The sequence below is a fragment of the Carassius carassius genome, chromosome 18 (assembly GCF_963082965.1).
Source record: "Carassius carassius chromosome 18, fCarCar2.1, whole genome shotgun sequence".
Taxonomy (NCBI): domain Eukaryota; kingdom Metazoa; phylum Chordata; class Actinopteri; order Cypriniformes; family Cyprinidae; genus Carassius; species Carassius carassius.
This window is the reverse complement of record NC_081772.1, coordinates 20,412,837-20,436,116: the sequence shown is the minus strand read 5'-3', so window position 1 is coordinate 20,436,116 and position 23,280 is coordinate 20,412,837. Positions and strand designations below refer to the sequence as shown.

Below are 23,280 nucleotides of genomic sequence, written 5' to 3'. Positions count from 1 at the left end.
TGTATATTGAACAAGTCTTGAGAGTCAGGATGAGGTACAGCCAACAAAAGAAAATACTAGGAATATTAATAATAAACAAGAGTTTTGGATGGGTTGTAGAAGTTTAAGGAGGTGGGATAAACAATTATAGATGTGTACCAAGAGTAATCTATCCACATAATCCCTTATGGATTCTTCCTAAGCCAATAGTATAGCTAACATTACTGAAGATAGGACTGAGAGAAGTAATGAAAGCAAAGGAGAATTTAAAATTACCAAAAATGGATACAAATCCTATACATTGACTATACCAACCCCGAATATACTGGGACATAATAGCCCTATACAAGGCCACAAAGACAGACAAATTAAGCAATGAATACAAATGAAAGTTCAACACATTGGTTTTTGTATCCAAATCAAACCAGATACGCACATCTACCAGTTACGGAATGACCAGAAGGAGAGAAATGACCAGCGGGGTCCTTTTGGATTTTCACCTCACACTATACCCACACCACAAAAGTTTCTACTCCTGACCACATGGTTTAACTACAACCAACATTAAAGAAACAAAAAAAAAGAAATTCTCACTTTCATACCACAGCAGAACAATCTACTCCAAAAAAAGGTGTCCACTCAGTCGACTACTTGTACAAAGAAAAACAGAGCAATCAAATGTCCTTTTTTAGAACTGGGAGACTAACCTGAAAAAGGCCTAACTGTTAACCCAACAGGGAATGCACACCAAGCCCTATCCCATGTTCATAATGTCATACTTCCACAAAGGTCTAGTACAAATGATGATGCATCCTGAGTAATCAAACCTTTCTCTTTTTATATTATCAGTGCCAAAACTGATGGGTTCATAGGATTTAAACCATGTTAACCACAAGTTAATCACAAAGGACAAGGCACACTTATAGGTCCACAAGCGGGCATGACATCAGCCAATCATAACTGGGCTATACCTAACCTGGCTACATATGGAAATAATATATGGATATGGATATCTCCAAAAAAGAAGGGAGAGGAGTGGCAGTTAATGTGCCAAAGTTACTGATGAAGAAAAACGCTAGAATCAGTGATCAACTGTCAGTATATACAGGTGAAGGGAAGGCCATTCTATTAGCAGTACAACTAATTAAGGAAATATACACACAAAATGTGATCATTTGTTCAGATTCACGTTCAGCAATAGTCAATAATGATAACCAAAAGTCAGAATGAAGGGCAGATTTAATCATGGAAATCCTTCAAAATCTCTTTGAGTTAAAACAAATAGAAGTACAGTTTATGTGGGTTCCAGCCAATGTTGGAATTAAAGGAAATGAAGACACAGATAAATTAGCTAAGCAAGCAGTAGATAATGAAATAATAGAAACTGAACTACCACATAGTACAAGAACAATAAAATCAGTAATAAAAGAGAAAGTGATTAAAAAGTGGCAACAGTATTGGGATAATGAGGCTAAAGGGAGACATTTATATGCAATACAAAAAGTGGGAGTTAACGATTTTAATCATTTAACAGGTTTGTACTGTAGCATTTTCACAGTTTTTTACCGTTAAAATCACAGACATTTTTTAGTCCTTTTATTAAACTAAACTTTTTGCATCCTGTTTGTTTTTCTTCTTCTTCTTTTCTTGGCACTTCCATTTTTATTTTGCTCTCGCGGCGCGAAAAACAATAAAACTAAAGGGTCTTGTGGTCATCCTATGAAATATTCCCTCCATTTTCTTCCGTGCCTGTCTGGAAGTGCTTAACACACATTTTTCAACAATGCAGCATCAAATAAATGTGAATTTATATAAGAAAATATGCATATGTAATGTGTAGCATTTTTCATTTTGAAAGGGTAAAACACAGGGATGGAAGGTGTAAATGCAAGCCAGCCAGTTATCAATATCAAGATTTAGCATATTACTACATACCCTAATCATAATGCATGTTAATGTACTGCATTCTTTAACCTTGAGATAAAAAGATAAATGACACCTTGTGAACAGAACATTTCCTCTGCATCAATTTCAGTTTGTAAATTTATGGGAGAGAAGTGTGGAAATATTATTTTATTGTGTGTAATAAAATTCTGACTATGACATTGCATGACAGAAATAATTTCATTTTGACAACGGAAAGCTATCAAACACTGCATATGTTAAATGATCACTCGGGAGGCTGAGAAGTAACAGACAGAATGGTTTATTGAAAAGACACAAGCAGAGGAGCAGGTAGTGTAGGGTGGAGACGTCAGAGGAGAAAGGTGAACCACACACACGCACACTGGGGATCTGGATCTTCTGAGAATCGCTGGAAAGAGGTAAGTAGAAGAAGAGTTAGTCCTTAGAGTTAGCATACAGGTAAGACCTTGTCGCGAACGAGACAGGACATCGATTGAGTGCGTGTGTGTGGTTTTTATGGTGCTGAGGTGATTGGGTGGTGATGAGGATCAGGTGGATGTGCTTAGTATTCCGGTGAGGGCGTGCATAGTGATTGCGTAGAGGTGGAACCTGGCGTGTTTGTAACAGTACCCCCCTCCCCACGGCCCGCTCCTGAGGACAGAGGACCCCGACGACGTGGTGGACGTCCTCTTCCACTGGGAGCTGGTCGGTCAGGATGATTGGAGTGGAAGGTGTCGAGTAAGTTAGGATCCAGGATGTCGTTGCGTGGGACCCAGGAACGTTCCTCTGGACCGTATCCTTCCCAGTCCACTAGATATTCCAGTTGTCCACCACGCCGCCGGGAGTCCAGGATGTCACTCACTGCATAGGCTGCGCTGTCGTCTAGGAGGAGAGGAGGGGGGGCTTCCGTTTCGCCAGGTTCTGTGGAGGGAAAGACAGAAGGATGGTGAGGTTTAAGGAGAGACACATGGAATGTGGGGTGAATCCGGTATTCAGGGGGTAACTGGAGTTTGTACGTGACCGGATTGATCTGCTGGATGATGGTGAATGGGCCAATGAATCTGGGACTTAGCTTGCGGCAGGGCAGACGCAGGCGGATGTCCCGGGTGGACAGCCAGACCTTCTGACCGGGTTGGTACGTTGGGGCCTCTGATCGGCGAAGGTCGGCTGTCGTTCTACTTCTGCGTAAAGCCCGCTGGAGCTGGTGGTGTGCCGCGTCCCAGACCCTCTCGCTCTCCCGGAACCAGTAGTCGATGGCGGGGACATCCGAGGGTTCACCTGACCAGGGGAATAGAGGTGGTTGGTAGCCGAGTACGCACTGGAATGGAGTGAGTCCGGTGGTAGGTTGACGAAGGGATTTTTGTGCGAACTCGGCCCACCCAAGGAACTGGTTCCAGGAGTTCTGGTGGCCCTGACAGAAGGTACGGAGGAAGCGTCCAATCTCCTGAACCTTCCTCTCCGTCTGCCTTTTAGACTGGGGATGGTACCCGGAGGACAGGCTGATGGCCACACCTAGGAGTGAGTGGAAAGCCTTCCATGCCCGGGAGATGAACTGGGGGCCTCGGTCCGAGACAATATCCTCTGAGATGCCGAAGTACCTGAAGACATGATTAAATAACAGTTCAGCCGTTTCCATGGCCATGGGCAGACCCTTCAAAGGAAGAAGACGACAGGATTTAGAAAATCTATCCACTATGACAAGAATGCAGGTAGTGTTATCTGAAGGAGGAAGATCGGTTATGAAGTCCACCCCCAGGTGTGACCACGGGCGATTGGGGACAGGCAGAGGATGGAGCTTGCCTAATGGAAGATGGCGAGGGCTTTTGGATATGGCGTAGCTTGTACATCCATTCACGTACCTCCTGACATCCGAGGCCATGTTGGGCCACCAGAAGCGTTCCTTCAGCAACGAGAGGGTTTCATTGACCCCCGGGTGACCAGTGCCAAGCGATGTGTGAGCGGAGTGTATGAGTGGAGTGCGCCGTGTCCTGGGAATATACTGAAGTTCCGGTGGGCAACCCGGCGGGGTGTTGGTGGTAGGCTCAGTAGGAGGAAGGGTCTCAGCGGACCAGGTAATATGAGAGACGATGACTCTTCCTGGAAGAATGGTTTCCGGAGTTTCGGGAATCTCTTCGGGGGCGTAACACCTGGAGAGGGCGTCAGCCTTCACATTTTTCATCTCTGGGCGGTATGAGATGGTCAAATGGAAGCGGGTGAAGAATAACGCCCAGCGGGCTTGTCTCGGATTTAATCTTTTGGCCACTCGAAGATACTCTAAGTTCTTATGATCTGTTAGGACCAGAAAGGGGTGTTTGGCTCCCTCCAACCAATGCCTCCATTCTTTCAAGGCCAGTTTGATGGCCAACAGTTACCAGTTGCCAATATCATAGTTGACCTCCGACGGGTTGAGTTTGCGGGAGAAGAAGGCGCATGGGTAGAGGCGACTGGGATTCCCCTGCTGCTGAGAAAGGACCGCTCCTACTCCGGTGGTCGAGGCATCGACTTCCACGACGAAGGGTCAGTCAGAATCGGGATGGACCAGGAGTGAGAGAGATTTGGGTTTGTTACGGAGGAGACTGGTGAGAGGGCTGGTGATGGTACTGAAGTTTTGTATAAACCGTCTATAGAAGTTGGCAAAGCCAAGGAACTGCTGTAACTCCTTGATGGTGGTTGGAGTGGGCCAATCTCTGACGGCATTTACCTTCCACTCGTCCATCCGGATGCCACTGCTGCTGATGTTGTATACAAGGAACTGCACTGAGGGCTGATGGAAAGAGCACTTTTCGGCCTTAAGATACAGTTGGTAGGCCCTCAGGTGTTGCAGGACCTCCGCAATGTGGCGTTGATGTTCTGCCAGGCTCCGGGAGTAGATGAGGATATCATCAATGTAGACTAGGACGAACTTGTGGAGGAACTCCCGGAGACCCTCGTGGATGAAGTCCTGGAATACGGAGGGGGCGTTAACAAGTCCATACGGCATCACGCAGTATTCATAGTGGCCAGTAGGGGTTATGAAGGTGGTCTTCCACTCGTCCCCCTCTCGTATCCGGATGAGGTTGTAGGCGCTGCGGAGGTCCAACTTGGTGAACACAGTGGTCCGTTTGGGGCAGAAGACATCAATGAAGGGGGCGTAGCAGTGAGGGATGGCGATGGATTGGTTTTCCACTGGGCTCTCTATTGATGTGGAACAGACTGGAAGAGGTTCAGGGGAAGGTGTGGCTGGAACTGGACAACCTAAGATGCAGCTCTTGAAACAGGCATCGCCCCACTTCAGGACTTCGCCCATCTTCCAGGAGATTACGGGGTAGTGCTGCTCTAACCACAGGTTCCCTAGAATGATGAGGCGAAGATGCAGCGATGGCATGCCCCGGGCTGCACAGTAGAGGCACAGATTCTGGGCCAGCCGTCTTTGTCGTTCAGCCATAGAGAGACGATAGGAGTCTAGTAGCATGGGTTCACTGGCTGGTTCTGGGGAGCTGACAGCCTCTGGTCGGCAGAGTGGCGTAGAGAAATACGCCTGGCCCTGGTGCTCTTCGAGACACGACTGCATACAAGTGGCGAAGCGGATGGACAGCTGGATGAATCGTTCTAGCCCGATGGTGTCCTCGTATGCAGCGAGATGCAACCACACTCGAGGTTCCAATCCCTGACGGTAGGTAGTCAGTAAAGCCTGTTCGTTCCATCCACTGGAGGCCGCTAGAGTCCTAAACTGAAGGGCATATTCATTGACAGACATTTTCCACTGTTTGAGATTATACAGCTTCTCACCAATGGAAGAGTCCCAAGCTGGTCTGGTCCCAAGACTGGATAACTGTGTTATTTTGAGTCCATATTGAATCTGCCCACAGTAGTGCTTTACCTTGCAGTTGAGAAATTACAATGGCTACCTTAGATCTACAAGTGCGGTTGCATCTCCAGGACCAGCGAGCATTGTAGGAGGAAACCACTGCATTCCTCCGCCGCACCAGAGTAGGGCGCTGGCCGGGACATGGGACTGGCGTGAACGGAAGGTGAGGAAGTGCTGGCATCGTTGACGGAAGTGCACGCTGGTGTTGGGGATGCAGTTGTAGCCGTGAGTGTCCTTCGGAGTGCATTAACCAGATCTTGAAAGGGGTCCGTGAGGCTCATGCTTGTGCCTGGCGGTGTTGGTCCGGTCTTCTGTTACGGATCACTCGGGAGGCTGAGGAGTAACAGACAGAATGGTTTATTGAACAGACACAAGCAGAGGAGCAGGTAGTGTAGGGTGGAGTGAGGGATGGATCCGTGCAGGCTGGGTGAAGACGTCGGAAGGTGAACCACACACACGCACCACACACATGCTTAGTGATTGCGTGGAGGTGGAACCTGGCGTGTTTGTAACAGCATAATGATATGTGATGAAAATAACGGATGGTTTCATGCTTCTGAAAAAATTATATGAGTTTATAACTTCAAGTCTATGCATAATTGATGACCATTTTTATAAACCATTACTTTAAATCATATTTTTCTATCATCTGCTCAAAGTCCGACTGTTGTGGATCATCATGGCTAAACGTGTTGCTGTGATTGGAGGAGGAACCTCTGGGCTGGCCTGCATCAAATGCTGCCTGGATGAAGGTCTGGTGCCCGAGTGTTACGAGACCAGTGATGACATTGGAGGACTCTGGAGGTTTAAGGTGAGACATGTCTGTATGATTGGACCCTTTAAAGAAAAGAAGGAACAACATGTTTCAAGAAAATGATCCAGTTTGGTTGTCTTTCCATCTTAGGAAAATCCAGATCCAGGTCGTGCTAGCATTTACCACTCTGATTATCAACACTTCAAAGGAGATGATGTGTTTCAGTGATTTCCCCATTCCTGCCCACTTCCCAAACTACATGCACCACTCCCTCATCATGGACTACTTCCACATGTACGCTGACCACTTCCAGCTCAAACGCCACATCCGCTTCCAGGTCAGAACTGATGACACAAACTGTGAAGTTATGAATATGCTGTACAGAACTCTCCAGGTGCAGCAATTGTGATGACTAAGCAAACAGGGTCTATGTGCAAAGAGCAACAACATAATGTCAAGAAAGGCATAGTAAACTTAGCTGTACAAGAGTCATTAGGCCTCAATCAAATCCTCTCTTTAGGAATAAACACATTTAAGGGGAAATACTTCCGCAGCCATGATTACAAAAACCTTGAAGAATGGAGAGGGAAGAGGGTAGTTGTGATTGGCATTGGGAACTCTGGAGGAGATATTGCTGTGGAACTGAGCAAAATGGCCAAACAGGTGATATGCCACAACTTCAGTATACATATAGTTAAAGTGTATAAATTATTATACTCCTATTGAAGCCTTTAATTTGAACCACATTATTACTCAGTATTAATCTAGGGCTACTAAATTTCATCTTCATCATCACAAATGTACAATTACAAATATATTTGATTAATAATACATGACATCAAAGTTACTATGAAATTATGCATGAATGTTTGTTTGGCATTGTACAGTTTCACCAACTCAAGATGGGTTTGACGAGCACTAATGAACAGAATATATTTAGCTGGCTTGGTGTTTGTTTATTTCTCTTATGAGTGCACTCTTGAGATGTATAAAGCATGCTTAGCTCACTTTTGTATGAGATCCAGTATGCTGAGCAATGTGATATTAACTTGAATGCAGAAACTACAGAGACCCTAAGATTACTTGGTAACAGAATAAAATATGTGCTGGGACGAGAAATATTATTTCTATGCATTTGAGTTTGTTTGAAAAACTTGTGTTCCCAAGAGAAATTCACATTTGAAAGCAAACACAAAAGCATTTAAAAATGATTCACCCTCTCATCTATTTTTTCCAATTATCATGTAGATGTGTACTACATATATAAACAAAATAATACTTCTGTGCCATGTTGTGTAACCCTTAGATCCCTGTGTGGTGGATCTGTGGATGTGTTGTTTGAATATGATTTAACCGGACTCTGTAGTGATTAGATGTGTTCTAAAACCAAATATCTAAAAGTAAATGTAAACATGATGTAGTTGAACATTGGACCGGGGTGACAGTTTAATGAATCCCAGCCCCCTTTTTAACCCAGGGGTCTGGTGAAGGCTTCATATTACTTTGAAGTGATCATTACACGTTTTTTTCCCTCACTGCTTCACAACTGGTAAGATATGCCACAAACATATTTTTCTTGTAGAGCCTATTATTTAGACTCTTTATTAAGATTTAGTTGGAAGCTATTTGTATAAAATATTATTTCTTGCATGTTATGATAAATAAATAAATAAAAAAATATATATATATATATATATATATATAAATGTATGTATGTATGTATATATATATATGTATATATATATATATATATATATATATATATATATATATATATATATATATATATATATATACATACATTTAGTCTCAATCTCTTAATGCACAGCTCTAATTTTGTCATCAAATGATCAGATGATTTGTTCCGTTATCACTGTCAATGACTCGCCGACAAATTTAGCGGATTCAGTCGCGTACTTTTTTACTTTCGCGTTTGTTATTCCTGAAAAAGTGTAGGTGGACGTTTGGTCCTTTTAGACAAACAAAACTTCTCTTCAAATTTTGAAGGGATGATGTGAGAAACCGAGCAAAGGTCGCTGGCCCTCGCCTTATGGTGCCACCATAGACTGTATAAAAACTGACCGAGCGCGCTCACGCCAAATCTCCTGATATCAACGACTAACCTTTATTCTCTTGTTACAGTATAGGCTGGAAACAACGGGAAGATCTACGAGGGTGTACAACTGCGTAACCGTATTCTGATTAACTACTGCTAAAACACGTTGTAAATAATGCAATTATATATGCAACTAATATAACTATATTTTCGTCTGGCATTTACTTTTTTGTATTATTTAATTTGTTTACTTAAAAAGATATCTGTTAATATATCCAAATGGATTGCAGAAGATTTCACTATATATATTTCCATATTTGGTGACATAACACGGTATTTTATGTGGAACGCATGCAACGATTATTTACTAGTTTGAAGTCTATCTTTGCGTACCTTGGGCTACACAAATGCTTACATAAGAACAATAATGGACAACTAGCCCCTTTCACACTGCATTATGCTTGGGTTCCCTTGTCAAAAAAAAAAAAAAAAATAGAAGAAGTGTAATTAATTGTACTGAATGTGCACCTGCTTTACATTAAGTCAAAGTATATATATATATATATATATATATATATATATATATATATATATATATATAAAACGTGATTGCAGATAATATATCAATGAAATAAAAGGCTGCATACTAACACATTTTCTAATATCAATTTTTTTTTTTTTTTAAGTAGGCCTATTTTATTTCTATAAGTACTCCTTTTTAAAAGTATGCTAAAGTGTACTTTTTCCCAAGGGTTACATTACACCCTTAGGAAACTTTTTGACCAGCGCTGTCATCAAATAAATTTTTATAATGCCAGTATTTACTGTGATTCAGATGTGTTTTGTTGTTGTTGTTGTTGTTCGATTGTTTTTAATTGTGATTTTCAGACAACAGATTAAGTTGGATGTAGTCAGTTCGATTCATTAAAAACAAAGCTTCCGTGAAGAAAAACAGTTCCTAGCAAGCAGTTTTCTAGATGAACAAAGTTCAAACAAGACAGACAATGGGATAATGTACAGTATTATTACTTATTACTCAGCTTTTCACCACATAAATGTAGTGACTAATGGAGATCAAGGGTAGTTTCAGGCAGACCACGGAGTGACAGCCTGCATCAGCTGATGCTTAGCTGAATGGAACTTCTCTCAAATTTGATATATAAGTTAATCTGTACTCATCTTAGTGTGTTGCACAGACATGTGCTTATCCTCCTCCATCCCCAACTCTTCCTCATACAAGCATGATCACTTAGGATCTTGACCACAGGAATAATCTATCAGCTAATCATTGCTTAATCTTGTCCAGTCTCATTTACAGACCCATATCACTTCTGCATAGAATGATATACATGCTGGAAAAATAATGTTCAGGGCTTCTTAATCAAACAGAGTGGTCTTGACCAAAATAATGATGGGGAATAAAGAAAATGTTTTAAAAGTGTGATAGAAGAGACATAAAAAAATAAAAAAAATAAAATCCCCAGATAAGAGATCATTATATTATGTTGCTATTGAAGACTGGAATAACTGACCTCAGATTTTTGCGACTGACCAATTAGAGTCAAGCATTTAAAAGAGCATATTAGAATATTTTTATAGGTCTCAGTTTTGGCTTGATATTGCAAACTAGTATTTGTTTCCATATTATTTTGACTTATTATCATAATAATAAACATACTGCTTTATATCGTTTTTTCATTTACTTCTCTGTGTTCTTCCTCCAGTTATTTCTCAATAGCTGCTGATGAATTGGAAGTCTTGAACATTCATAGAAAATAACTTATTTCTGCATTGTGAAATAAGGTGGGACAGGAGGTAAAATGATAGCATCATCTTCTCAACAACTATTGAGATGTTTGACATATAAGAAATGTTTTAAATCTCATATTTATTTCTACCACTTGCATCTGCTCAGAGTCGGACTGTTGTGGATCATCATGGCTAAACGTGTTGCTGTGATTGGAGGAGGAACCTCTGGGCTGGCCTGCATCAAATGCTGCCTGGATGAAGGTCTGGAGCCCGAGTGTTACGAGACCAGTGATGACATTGGAGGACTCTGGAGGTTTAAGGTGAGACATGTCTGTATGATTGGACCCTTTAAAGAAAAGAAGGAACAACATGTTGGAAGAAAATGATACAGTTTGGTTGTCTTTCCATCTTAGGAAAATCCAGATCCAGAACGTGCGAGCATTTACCACTCTTTGATTATCAACACTTCAAAGGAGATGATGTGTTTCAGTGATTTCCCCATTCCTGCCCACTTCCCAAACTACATGCACCACTCCCTCATCATGGACTACTTCCACATGTACGCTGACCACTTCCAGCTCAAACGGCACATCCGCTTCCAGGTCAGAACTGATGACACAAACTGTGAAGTTATCAATATACTGTATCATTTGCTCTTGACTTCACAAGTTCATGTTTTCTAGACAAAAGTTCTTCATGTTACACCAAGGCCAGACTTCCCTCACTCTGGACAGTGGGATGTAGAGACAGAGTCCAAAGATGGTCGGAGAGAGAAGCAGGTGTTTGATGCTGTGATGATCTGCACCGGACACCACTGTCACCCTCATCTCCCTCTACAGGACTTTCCAGGTGCAGCAAATGTGATGACTAAGCAAACAGGGTCTATGTGCAAAGTGCAACAACATAATGTCAGTGAACTCTGTTTTAACAGTAAGAGAAAAGTTTCTCTCACTTTTATGTTGAATATAAATATTATTTATGACAAGTAAGTTTACAGAGTTTGCAAAGAACAATTAAACATCAATTTCTTCGGCATGCATATGCAATGACATATAAGTTGTATATTAATTGTTGCTTTACATATGACTGAATTGCAGTCATGAAAACTCTAAGGATATTTGGCATGCTGCTGCTGCACTAGGGCTGTGCAAAAAAATCAAATGCAATTTTCATGTGCATCTTGTCAGTAAAGGCACTCCTGTGATTAGTAGTATATCTCCAGCATGTGCGTTCAAATCAGGATTGCCAGGTTTTCAAAACAAAACCTGCCCAATTACTTCTCAAAACTAGCCCAATCGCGTTTCATTCCGGTGGATAAAATACACATTTTTGGCTGGGTTCCCTTGGTAATATTTGCATTTTAGGGGCTAAACATCACGTTATTTGTATTGGGGTCGCTTCAACCCACGGACATTAGAAACAACTGCAGACTTGGCAACACTGGTTGGCCTTTACTAGAGCTGTAGTTCACAGAAAATCCACACAAAATCGTTTTCAAAATCACAGGCGATTATTTGTCGATTTTGAAAGCGATTTTGTGTAGTTTGTCGGTGGACTATGGCTCTATGTAGTAAAAGCTGCTCCACCTGATCCTTTTAAATTATAAAACAATGTAGCCAACTGCACAATCACGCGACGCCGGTGGGAACGTCATGACAGTTACTGATGTGAGACAGATTTTTATGGTTAATTATATATATATATATATTTATCTAAAATTAATTTACAATTTTATTAATCCGTTCATATGTTTAACCCTTTCACACATAAGTTTAAAATATTCTGGCTGACCCCCCAGCGTGAGTTTTTCAAAGCGACCGTTATTAATGTGTCACTTTATGGTTTCCAAGGTGACGCGTCATTGCTTGTCACGTGACACACCGCAGCAACAACAGAGCTGAATGAATGATGATCTGCTTTTATGTCATTTTTCCTTTTTTATTCAAAATATTCACAAATTTGTTAGATATGGCATGAAATATCTGATATTCCGATTGTCGAATATATGCAAGTGGAAGTGTTTTGTCGTTTAAACACCTTTATAACGATCGCGTTAGTTGAGCTGTATGCACGATGGGCGCCGCAATCGCCGCCGCAGACGCAGATCAGAGAATCGGATCTGTTGGATTTACAAGACGTGAATTCATCCACTTCTCCCAAAATACATAAAAGTAATTGGCAGGTGAACTGGGAGAGGAATAGAATAGACTTTAAAGTTACTTACACAATGTGTATCTGATATGAATAAAATTAATTATAATGGAAAGGATTATTATTGCCTCTTCCTTTGACATCAGTGTGTATTTTACAAACTCTAAATGTATTGTTTTTTTAGTACTTATATGTCTGAAACCTAAAATAAACATTATGTGGCTGAAAACACTGAAAAGTTGTGATATATGACAGCTCTGAGCGCGCCTGTCTCTGGCTCAGTGCCAGCCAACGCGAAAGCACATTTTAATTTTTTTTTATTTATTTTTTTTTTAGCCTACGTAATTTTTTGGCGGCACCCACTTTGAGAAAGGCTGGTCTAGACATTCAAGTTCATTTTGAAATCTACACTAAAAGCAAGCACCATGTTGCACTGCTGTTTTCATGATTTCTTTAAATTCATTCAAATCTGACAGATGTGCAGTGGGAAATGTAATGGTTTGGGTGCATGTGTTATCAAATTCAACAGTTTTTTTTAAAGGCTTGTCTCTGACAGAAGCAGGTGCCTATGTGCTTGACGAGTCAGCCACTGCATCACCCGTTGGACAGAAAGTGGCTCCTCATCCCGAGTATCGCCATCTAGGGCAGTAAAATATACAATATGTATTTAAGACATTTAATGACATTATATAGTACAATAATCATTCAAGACATTTGAAAACGTACAATTAGTTTATAACTAACTGCTGCTTTAAGTTTACAGATAAGGTTAACCTTAGAACAAACGGTATTAACAAAGCCGTTTCTTTACCTTTTTCCTCTCTCCATTTCCTGTACATTAAAGTACCTGTCAAAGGTTGGAAACATTTAATGTTTTTGAAATAAGTCACTTACGCTCACCAAGGTTACATTTATTTAAAAAAACAGTAAAAAAAATATTGGCACATTTTAATTTCAAATAAGTTTTCCATTTTAATCATGTAAAAAGATCCTTGATCCTTGAATAAGGTGTCATCACCTTGGAATTATAAGGTTCTCGTTCACATTTTTGTCCAAATTTATTTATTCCCATTTGTATTTTATGGTATACATAATCTTTGAAGCTCAATATCTCTAAGCTGATCAGAAAATTACAATTCCAAGGTGGCAAAATGTTGGGTTATAAAGAGCAATCAGGGTAACGGACTGAATCAAACTTCATAACATAATACAAATACAAAACATAAGAGCACTGCAGACATGTAAATAACAAACCTATCCCTGACAAACACTTACCAATCTAAATAAAGACCAACTGTTGCATTCTTCAAAGGAATAACACTTATATCTCGATTTTTCTATTTATTATATTAGTTACAACAAACTTACCTCAGGCTGCCTCGAATGTCCTGCCGAGGAGGATGTTGAAGACGCTCTGTGAGCCTCCCGATTACTAATCTCGAATAAGCCTATGCTTCTTCCGATGTGGAAAATATCTGTGTTTTATCAATACATTTCTTTAATATCCTCCTATTACCATTACATCTCCCCACATGCGCCCGCGCCACTAAAACACTACATCCGGTTCAATGAGCCGCATCTCGGCATCTATTGGGGGCGATGACAAAAATGCACATATTGAGCGCTCATTCCCAGAGACGCGTAGAACAATTCTAGTCTCTTTTAACTTTAATATTCATATACACTAGTCCATATCGATATTTGATTCATTTTACAGCCCTACTGTAGATGTATTCATTCAAATATAGCCATATTCCGTGACGTTCTGTTTTATATATCCAGGTCCATTTGTGACTGAAATTTATGAATGAAAGTGTAAAAGTTCATACACAAAACCAAGTTGTTACGTATCCTCATGCTTTCTTAAGTGGGTATACGGAAATCCTTGGTCTTTTCTAGTGGTATAATGTAGACTACACCTCTTAGCAGACGTGTTTTCATGCAAGTTTAGGTTCGACACTAGGCTAACGTTACATAGTTTTGCTTCAGGTAGAATAATAAGGCTAATTATATATGCATGCCACTTTCTGAAACAACCTTACACAGTTTTGATAACGTTATAATGAACACAATGTTAACGTAGCCTACTGTGATGAAAGGCAGACTGCACACATACACATTAGTCTTGGGATTCCACAACTTCCCTTGATCAGCCTCACAATTTATTGCTTGTAGCCATTTTGTCCTCTTTTCCGGTTCTGTATGTTTATTAGGAAGGATGTAGAACTTTAATTAATAATTTGTTAGTTAATTAGAGGTACAGAAAACGACACAGCAATTCTTCGGCATGATTGTCCCATGTATTTCAATTGGCACCAAGGCAATGTTTTCCCCCACGGGCTAAATTCACATAACGTGACGGGGCATTCCCGGGGGCGTTCCCAGACCAACCGTCTGTATATATCAAAATCTCACGAGCCAATCAGAGTGAGCTGCTGTTAAGCCCGCCCTCACGAGAGGTTTGTGTCAGAATGGCGAACATAAATCTGCGAAGCACAAACAAAAACGTGGAAAGTGAAAACGAAAACACTGGCATCGCATTCAAAACTGCGTTCAGCAAACATGAAGCTGAAAGTGAAATCAACAAAGAATGCAGTTTATTCGTAGATGCTGTTACTTTTTTGCTATTTAGTTTATTGTTTTTATTTTCAGAGTGTTTTTCTCATTTATCAATGTATATTTTTTGTTCGTTTTCGCAAAAGTTACGTTCGTTTTATTTGGCACAAATCTGATTCCATACTGAACCAGTGTTGCCAAGTCCGCGGTGGTTTTTCATGTCAGTAGGTTGAAGTGACCCCAATACCAATAACGTGATGTTTAGCCCCTAAAATGCAAATTTTACCAAGGCAACCCTGCCAAAAAACGTGTATTTTAACCCCGGGATGCAATTTTTATCGGTAACCTCCTGGAAACACTATTGGGCTAGTTTTGGACTAGTTTTGAGGAGCACGTGGGCAGGATTTTTTTGAAAACCTGGCAACCCTGATCTGACGCATATGCTGGAGATGCACAAAAAGGTAGATCTAGACAGGTGGAGCTGGGGAGGTGGAGGGTTTCAGAAGAACTTTATTAGTAACAGGGCCAGCTTACAGCAAACACTGAACCAAAGAATGTAAATATTGTACAAGCAAGCTCATTGGCTGCAGAATCAGCAGATGTCAATTAGCTTGTGCAGTCTAAATTATGTGTTAGCTAGCAGATTGCATGTAAAGGCTTCTTATTCATATCCTCTCTTTAGGAATAAACACATTTAAGGGGAAATACTTCCACAGCCGTGATTACAAAAACCCTGAAGAATGGAGAGGGAAGAGGGTAGTTGTGATTGGCATTGGGAACTCTGGAGGAGATATTGCTGTGGAGCTGAGCAGAATGGCCAAACAGGTGATATGCCACCATACTGCAAGACTGCAGTAAAAAAATTATGACCAGTCAAAGCAAATATCATTGATCATCTCTTCAAGGGTTAGTTCACAGAAAAATGAAAATTTTGTCATTAATAACTCACCCTCATGTCGTTCTAAACCCGTAAGACCTCCGTTCATCTTCGGGAAACAGTTTAAGATATTTTAGATTTAGTCCGAGAGCTCTCAGTCCCTCCATTGAAGCTGTGTGTACGGTCTACTGTCCATGTCCAGAAAGGTAAGAAAACATCTTCAAAGTAGTCCATGTGACATCAGAGGGTCAGTTCGAATTTTTTGATGCATCAAAAATACATTTTGGTCCAAAAATAGTAAAAACTATGACTTTATTCATCATTGTCTTCTCTTCCATGTCTGTTGTGAGAGAGTTCAAAACACAACAGTGTAGTGATATCCGGTTCACGAACGAATCATTCGATGTAACCAGATCTTCTTGAACCAGTTCACCAAATCGAACTGAATTGTTTGAAACGGTTCACGTCGCCAATAAACATTAATCCACAAATGACTTAAGCTGTTAACTTTTTTAATGTGGCTGACACTCCTTCTGAGTTAAAACAAACCAATATCCCAGAGTAATTCATTTACTCAAACAGTACACTGACTGAACTGCTGTGAAGAGAGAACTGAAGATGAACACCGACCCGAACCAGATAATGAACAATAGACTGACTCGTTCACGAGTCAAGAACTGTTTCTGTCAGACGTGTCCGATTCGTGAACCGAGGAGCTGATGATACTGCGCATGTTTGATTCAGCGTGAAGCAGACCGACACACAGAGCGTCTGAACCGAACTGATTCTTTTGGTGATTGATTCTGAACTGATTCTGTGCTAGTGTTATGAGCGCGGGAAAACCGAAGACTTGAATCAAGGGCAATCATCGCCAATGAAGACATTAGGTCGAGCGCAAAAGAACCGGTGAACCGTTTTCTTCAACCGGTTTATTGAATCGAACTTTCCGAAAGAACTACTGGTGATCCGAAAACCGATGCAAAAGGTTCTTGACTCGAGAACGAGTCAATGTTTTGTTCATTATCTGGCTCGGCTCAGTGTTCATCTTCAGTTCTCTCTTCACAGCAGTTCAGTGAGTGTACTATTTGAGTAAATTAATTACTCCGGGATATGGTTTGTTTGAACTCAGAGGGAGTGTCAGCCACATTAAAAAAGTTAACAGCTTAAGTCATTTGTGAATTAATGCTTATTGGAGACGTCAACCATTTAAACGATTCAATTCAATTTGGTGAACTGGTTCAAGAAGATCCGGTTACATCGAATGATTCGTTCGCGAAGCGGATATGACAAACTGCTTTGTTTTGAACTCTCTCACAACAGACAAGGAAGAGAAGACAATGATGAATAAAGTCATAGTTTTTGCTATTTTTGGACCAAAATGTATTTTCAATGCTTCAAAAAATTCTAACTGACCCTCTGATGTCACATGGACTACTTTGATTATGTTTTTCTTAACTTTCTGGACATGGAGAGTAGACCGTACACACAGCTTCAATGGAGGGACTGAGAGCTCTCGGACTAAATCTAAAATATCTTAAACTGTGTTCCGAAGATGAACGGAGGTCTCACGGGTTTGGAACGACATGAGGGTGAGTTATTAATGACATCATTTTCATTTTTCAGTGAACTAACCTTTTAACAAGGCCACATATTAGGGTCTAGTAAGATTAAATAATAAGCAAACAGTCAATTCTCATAATCAATGTTTTAGATGCAGGAGAAATTAGCAAGATCTTGGCTGCGTTTCTCAAAAGCATTGTTAGCCAACTATGGTTGCAAGTTCCACTGTTACCAACATATTTCCAACAATGAATCAGTGTTTCTCAAAAGTTCCAATGAACATTCGAAAACAGCATTACAAATTTATGTGGTTGGATAACTGGATAATTTCCTGTTAGTATAGATCCTCCTTTTGGCCGCATTAAGCAAGCTAACATGCAGTACATTCTTTATCTTTCATTCCAATTAAATATATACGTTCCAAGTTTTTGTTCTGTTTTCATTGTGTTTTCAATTCACCTGTTTCCTGTTACCTAGTTTTACTCCTGGTTATCATTTTTTTCACCTGTGTTTGATTAATTAACTCATTAGTTATTTTGTTTGCTCCCCTTCAAATACTCTCAGTTCTCCTTAGCCTTGGTTCGTTCTACTTTAAGTTGAGTTGTGTATGTCTTGTGGTTCTTTGAATTAAAATACGATTATTGGTTACCTTGCTTTGACACAACCATAACAAGTGCAGTTTTTCATACTGCATGTGTGTAAATGTACAAGGGAATCCTGGAGTATAATGTAAGAGGAGACCCATGACTAAACAAGCATCAGATAAAGCAAAATGACAGTGAGCAAAAAATTGTCATCAGGTGCCATGTTCAATACAGCAGAATTGCAGAAATGTCAAATAAATTAACTAGCAGAAGTTATTACTTTACTGCATGCATGTGACATCATTATTGATGGCCCAATGCGGTTTACAATGGAGACGTGTCTTTTGTGTTTTTGATGCTCTGGGCAATGTTCTGCTGGGAAACCCTGGGTCTGGTCATTCATGTGGACATATATTTAACTAGTTCTACCTACCTAAAGATTTTTGCAGACCAGGTACACCTCTTTATGACAATGGTGTTCCTTGGTGGAAGTGGCCTCTTTCAGTAAGATAATGCACCCTTACACACTGCACACATTGTTCAGGAATGATCTGAAGTATACAATTAAGTGTTCAAGGCTTCCAAATTCCCTAGATCTCAGTCCAGTTGAGCATCTGTGGGATGTGCTGGAACAACAAGTTTGATCCATGGTGGCTCCACCATTAAACCTATGGGACAGAATGTGCTGCTAACATCTTGATGCCAGATACCACAAGACACCTTCAGGGGTATTATAGAGTCCATGCTTTGGAGGGTTGTTGCTGATTTGGCAGCACACAGAGGACAAATTACTTAATTAGATGGTTTTAATATTTAGGCTCATCAGTATAGGAATTATTATACTCTTATAGAAACCTGTATTCCACATTGGCTATTTTATCCATATTGCATTACATTATTCTTGGCAAAATACCCACCATTCACATTTTTTGATCATTTATTATTTTACTTTAACCAAAAGGGGTACAAAGGTACCTAAAGGGGCATGGCTAGGGTGGCTGTGCCTCCATCAAAATATCAGATCATGTTCCACAGAAGACAAAAAGACAGATTTAGAATAAAATGATGGTAAGAAAATAATGGCAGAATTGACTGTTTTGGGTAAATTGTGTCTTTACTTTCAGGTTTATCTGAGCACCCGAAGGGGATCTTGGATATTGAATCGTGTAGGAAACAAAGGTTTTCCAGCAGATATGATGTTTAATAAAAGAGCACTATGGTTTCTTCGTTTGTTGTCTGTTGGATTTCTTAACAAAAGGAGAGAAAAACAGCTCAATAAACGGTTCAACCACAAGCTCTATGGGCTGCAGCCTGCACACAGGTACTGTGAACACTGGAAGTATCAAGACTGTTGAAATTTAAGCAAACTCTTCAAATGTTCAATAATGATGTTTTGTGAGTGAGTGTGTATATGTGTGTTTTTTTATTTTTTTTATCTGGCAGAGTTTTCAGTCAACATCCCACTATCAATGATGACTTACCAAACCGCATCCTGTCTGGTACCGTCTCAGTCAAGACAAATGTTAAAGAGTTTCGTGGGTCAAGTGTGGTGTTTGAGGATGGCACTGTTGAAGATGACATTGATCTGGTGGTGTTTGCCACAGGCTACACTTTCTCATTCCCCTTCCTGCCTTCACATTTAATTCCTGTCTCAAAGAACAAGGTATCCCTGTACAAATACGTATATCCCCCAGGATTGGAGTGCCAAACTTTAGCCGTGATTGGTCTGATCCAGCCTCTGGGAGCCATTATGCCCATCTCTGAGATGCAAGCGCGATGGGCCACACGTGTTTTTAAAGGTATCAAACATGACTCTGAACTCCTTCACTCTAAAAAAATTAAGGTTCTTCATTGGCATTTGTGGTTTCATGAAGAACATTTAACTTCCATGGAAACTTTCTATTGCACATAAGGTTCTTTATAGTAGAAAAAGCTTCATCTTTTTTTTCTTTTTTTTTTAACACTAGGACTGTGCAAACTGCCTCCAATGACTGCAATGTTGAAGGAAATTAAAGCAAAAGAGGAAGCAATAGCTAAAAGGTTCTCCACACTTAACACATCACATGAACATATATCACAGCATTCACACAGTTTCTACTTTTATATGTATGTAATTTTATTGGATCTTGATGACTCTTAATCTCACTCTCATGCAGGTATGTGGCTGCCCAGAGACACACCATCCAGGTCGACTACCTCCCCTACATGGATGAGTTGGCTAAACAAGTCGGTGTCTGTCCTCCTATCCTGAAGCTGCTCCTGACAGACCCTAGACTGGCTCTGAACATCATCTTTGGGCCCTGCACCCCGTACCAGTTTCGGTTGTATGGACCGGGACAATGGGACGGTGCACGTCAGGCCATCCTGACTCAGTGGGATCGAATCACTGAGCCCCTGAAAACACGCTGTACACCAGAGCCGCAGTCACAGCGCTCCTCTCATTCACTCATATTCTCAGTGTCTGTTGCAGCGCTGCTGTCCGCTCTGTATTACAGCAGAGCCAGTCTGCATGCACTCATAGCAGACCCTTCATCACTCCTGGACAAGATCAGGGCTTTTGTACCATTGCCACTGACCACACACTGATCATGTAATGTGAATCAAAAACATAACAGAGTTGATTAGGCTAAATTATAACAGTGAAAAAAATAAGTAGTGTGTGGAAATTCTTGCATTCTGTGAATTTATACTGATTTTTATTCTTGATTTTTATACTTTAAGAATTCCTTTGATTTATCAGTAAGTGCCTTAACAATTGAAAAACAGATTTTATTGTAAAATTGATTTTAATGTGTAGTTTAAGTTTTTTAATTTAAGTTTTGTAGTAGTGTAGTTTTGTCTGTAATTGTTTTAGTTGTTGAAAACCAGCATGCACCATAAATGATCCAATGAAAAGAAATGTATAGATATACTTTTTCAGCACTACACAAGCGATTTAAACCACTGAGAGCGTATTAAATTATTTTCAAGTAATATCAAAATGTAACTGTATTATTGATAAGAAAAATAAATCAATAAAAATAACAGTGAATCTGCGTGGAACCACATTTAATTTGATGGGATTGCTCACAGTCAGTAATTTAAAAAAAAGTGCAATTTATTATAAAAACATTTCATTGTAAGTTGGGATGTAGTAAAGCTATAAAAAAAAGTGAGTCATGCATGCTCATTATTACTGATGTAAATAAAATAGACACTTGACAGCACAATTCTTATGGATAAACATGGATAGGCAATAAAAGTTGTAAAATTAGGTCACTTTGAAGGCCGCTATAGGACATTTCACACAAGAACTAAAATCTAATCACAGTTCAGACCCCTTTTATTTTGCTCATGACAAAACGTGTACTGACTGCATTTTACTTGTGAGGAACAAAGTAAAAAATCTCAGAAACCATATAAAACCACACTGACTTTCGAGATACTTTTTAAGGCCTTGTTGTATGGAAAAGAGCAGTGTCATCATTCTGCCAAACATCTCCTTTTGTGTTGCACAGAAGAGACAAAGCCACATGGTTAAGTGTTATGCGAACAACCAAAGATATATTATAGTAGATCAAACAGGTACTCATAAAGGTTTATTGTGGACAAATACAAGCTTGAATTAGTCATGGAAAATATTGTTTTGATAATAATTTAAAAGAAAATATGTAGAAAAAAATGTACATTTTAAATATTATATTATATTGTATATATGAAGCTATGCTAAAAGGTGTTTGCTATGTACACTCTCAGGAATTTTTGTGAATATATTTGCATAATTTGTTATGATACAAAACAACCAGTCAAGCTTCTTCCAAAAAGTATAAAGGGCGCCATCTGCGGTGTCTGACGCTTAAAGGCGCTTCTTCGGTCGCGACGCTGCGCAGCGCCTGTACGTGGTGACGTCAGGCTCTCGTGGATTGGCGCTTGGCCATCTTTGATTGTGCGACAGGCCGCGGCGCGAGCGGGGCCCTCTCTCGAGCGCACGAGACACCGCCAACGGCCCGTTACTGCCCACCCCACACCGGCGGCGCGACCAGAGAGACGTAACGAGAAAGAAAACCATCGAGAGAGGGAGAGAAACGCTTCTCTCTTGTTTGTGGAGGAGGTTTTGTGGGTCGCTAACCGCTCGGCTAACTGGGACTAGCATAGCACGAGCTTTTGTAATCCACAGCCGGCCTCTATCTCTCACACACACGTTCAAACACACAATACAAAAGGCCAAGACACAGATCTTCTGGACGGAATAAACGATACACTTCAAGAGAGACGGGACCGGCGGAGACAGGTATGTTAACGGTTGGTCCGCGTGCTGCAGCTGCTGCTCTTTTAAAGAAAAGACTCCGTCTGGCTAATGTTAGCACTGTCGTGAAACAGCGAAAAACCACGCAACCAGAACCAGTTTTCTTTTCTCTCACACAGGTCCGCGCTGATATAGACGGGTTTAGTTTATATGTTGCTGAAAATGTGATAACCGGACAGCCTGGGGCAGATTTTGGAATGGGGGTTTGATGGCACCTCACAGGGCCCATTGGCCAGCCATTTTCAATAAATGCCTCGTTTTACCTGTGAAATACTATAGGGGTTGTTCGGGAAATGTTGTTTGTTAAACGAAATGTTGTGACCTCAAACCTGTCGTTATATTTTTGCATTTTAAATCTGAAAGGCAAGGCACTAGATACCCACTCTCCTATTGTTGGTTGTGTAGAGGTAACCCAGGTTAGCCAAAGGTGATGGCTCGCATGACTTTTCCATGTTACATCTAACAAAACATTAAAATCAGTGCATGCAAATGAGCAGCCACAACTTCCACTATACTACATGCAGGTGAGCTAATAGGCACTCAATAGCTGTATGCTTATTCCCGAACAGGCTGGCTTATGCATGTGTGTGTGATTTAACCATGTCAATTCTACTGTATCGTATTTGATACATGAAACTAAAGCATCTAAAATTGATCGACATGGTCGAAACTTGGCTGAAAATCCTGTTGTACACCATCATCTTGCTTTCTTGGCGTTATCTTAAAATGTATACTTCATTCTTCTGTGATCCATGTCACAAGATACTTATTCCTTTTGTATGCATGATGTTCCATGGGGTTTTATGAAAATGGCATCACATTGAGCAAGTCTGAAGCCTTTGGGCTCATAGCACAACAGAGTCTTTCAACAGAATCAGGAACAAGTTATATAGGATTTGATTCATCACCGTGGCAGCAGGGGGGAAGATACTTGTGAGCGCCAGTAGAGGAAGATGATCATTTAACTTCCACTTAAA

At 40.4% G+C, this 23,280-nt stretch overlaps 2 protein-coding genes and 1 pseudogene across 5 annotated transcripts in view; all 3 read left to right on the top strand.

Moving 5' to 3' along the window:
* The first annotated feature begins 6,381 nt into the window (after nucleotides 1–6,381).
* LOC132091732 (flavin-containing monooxygenase 5-like) lies at nucleotides 6,382–8,701 on the top strand (annotated as a pseudogene).
* A 1,721-nt stretch (nucleotides 8,702–10,422) lies between these two features.
* On the top strand, nucleotides 10,423–20,995 carry LOC132092643 (flavin-containing monooxygenase 5-like). The gene is made up of 8 exons (XM_059498965.1): nucleotides 10,423–10,610; nucleotides 10,704–10,892; nucleotides 10,974–11,139; nucleotides 15,680–15,822; nucleotides 19,143–19,339; nucleotides 19,462–19,817; nucleotides 19,986–20,058; nucleotides 20,175–20,995. Exons 1-8 carry the CDS (start codon nucleotides 10,479–10,481, stop codon nucleotides 20,602–20,604), a joined length of 1,686 nt encoding a protein of 561 aa, XP_059354948.1. The 5' UTR covers nucleotides 10,423–10,478; the 3' UTR covers nucleotides 20,605–20,995.
* An 881-nt stretch (nucleotides 20,996–21,876) lies between these two features.
* LOC132092641 (protein PRRC2C-like) overlaps nucleotides 21,877–23,280 on the top strand; it is a 53,290-nt gene continuing 51,886 nt past the window's right edge. For all 4 annotated transcript variants that reach the window (XM_059498964.1, XM_059498963.1, XM_059498961.1 and 1 more), the window contains exon 1: nucleotides 21,877–22,288. The gene's annotated coding sequence lies outside the window, so the exon portion shown is untranslated. The remainder of the gene's footprint in view (nucleotides 22,289–23,280) is intronic.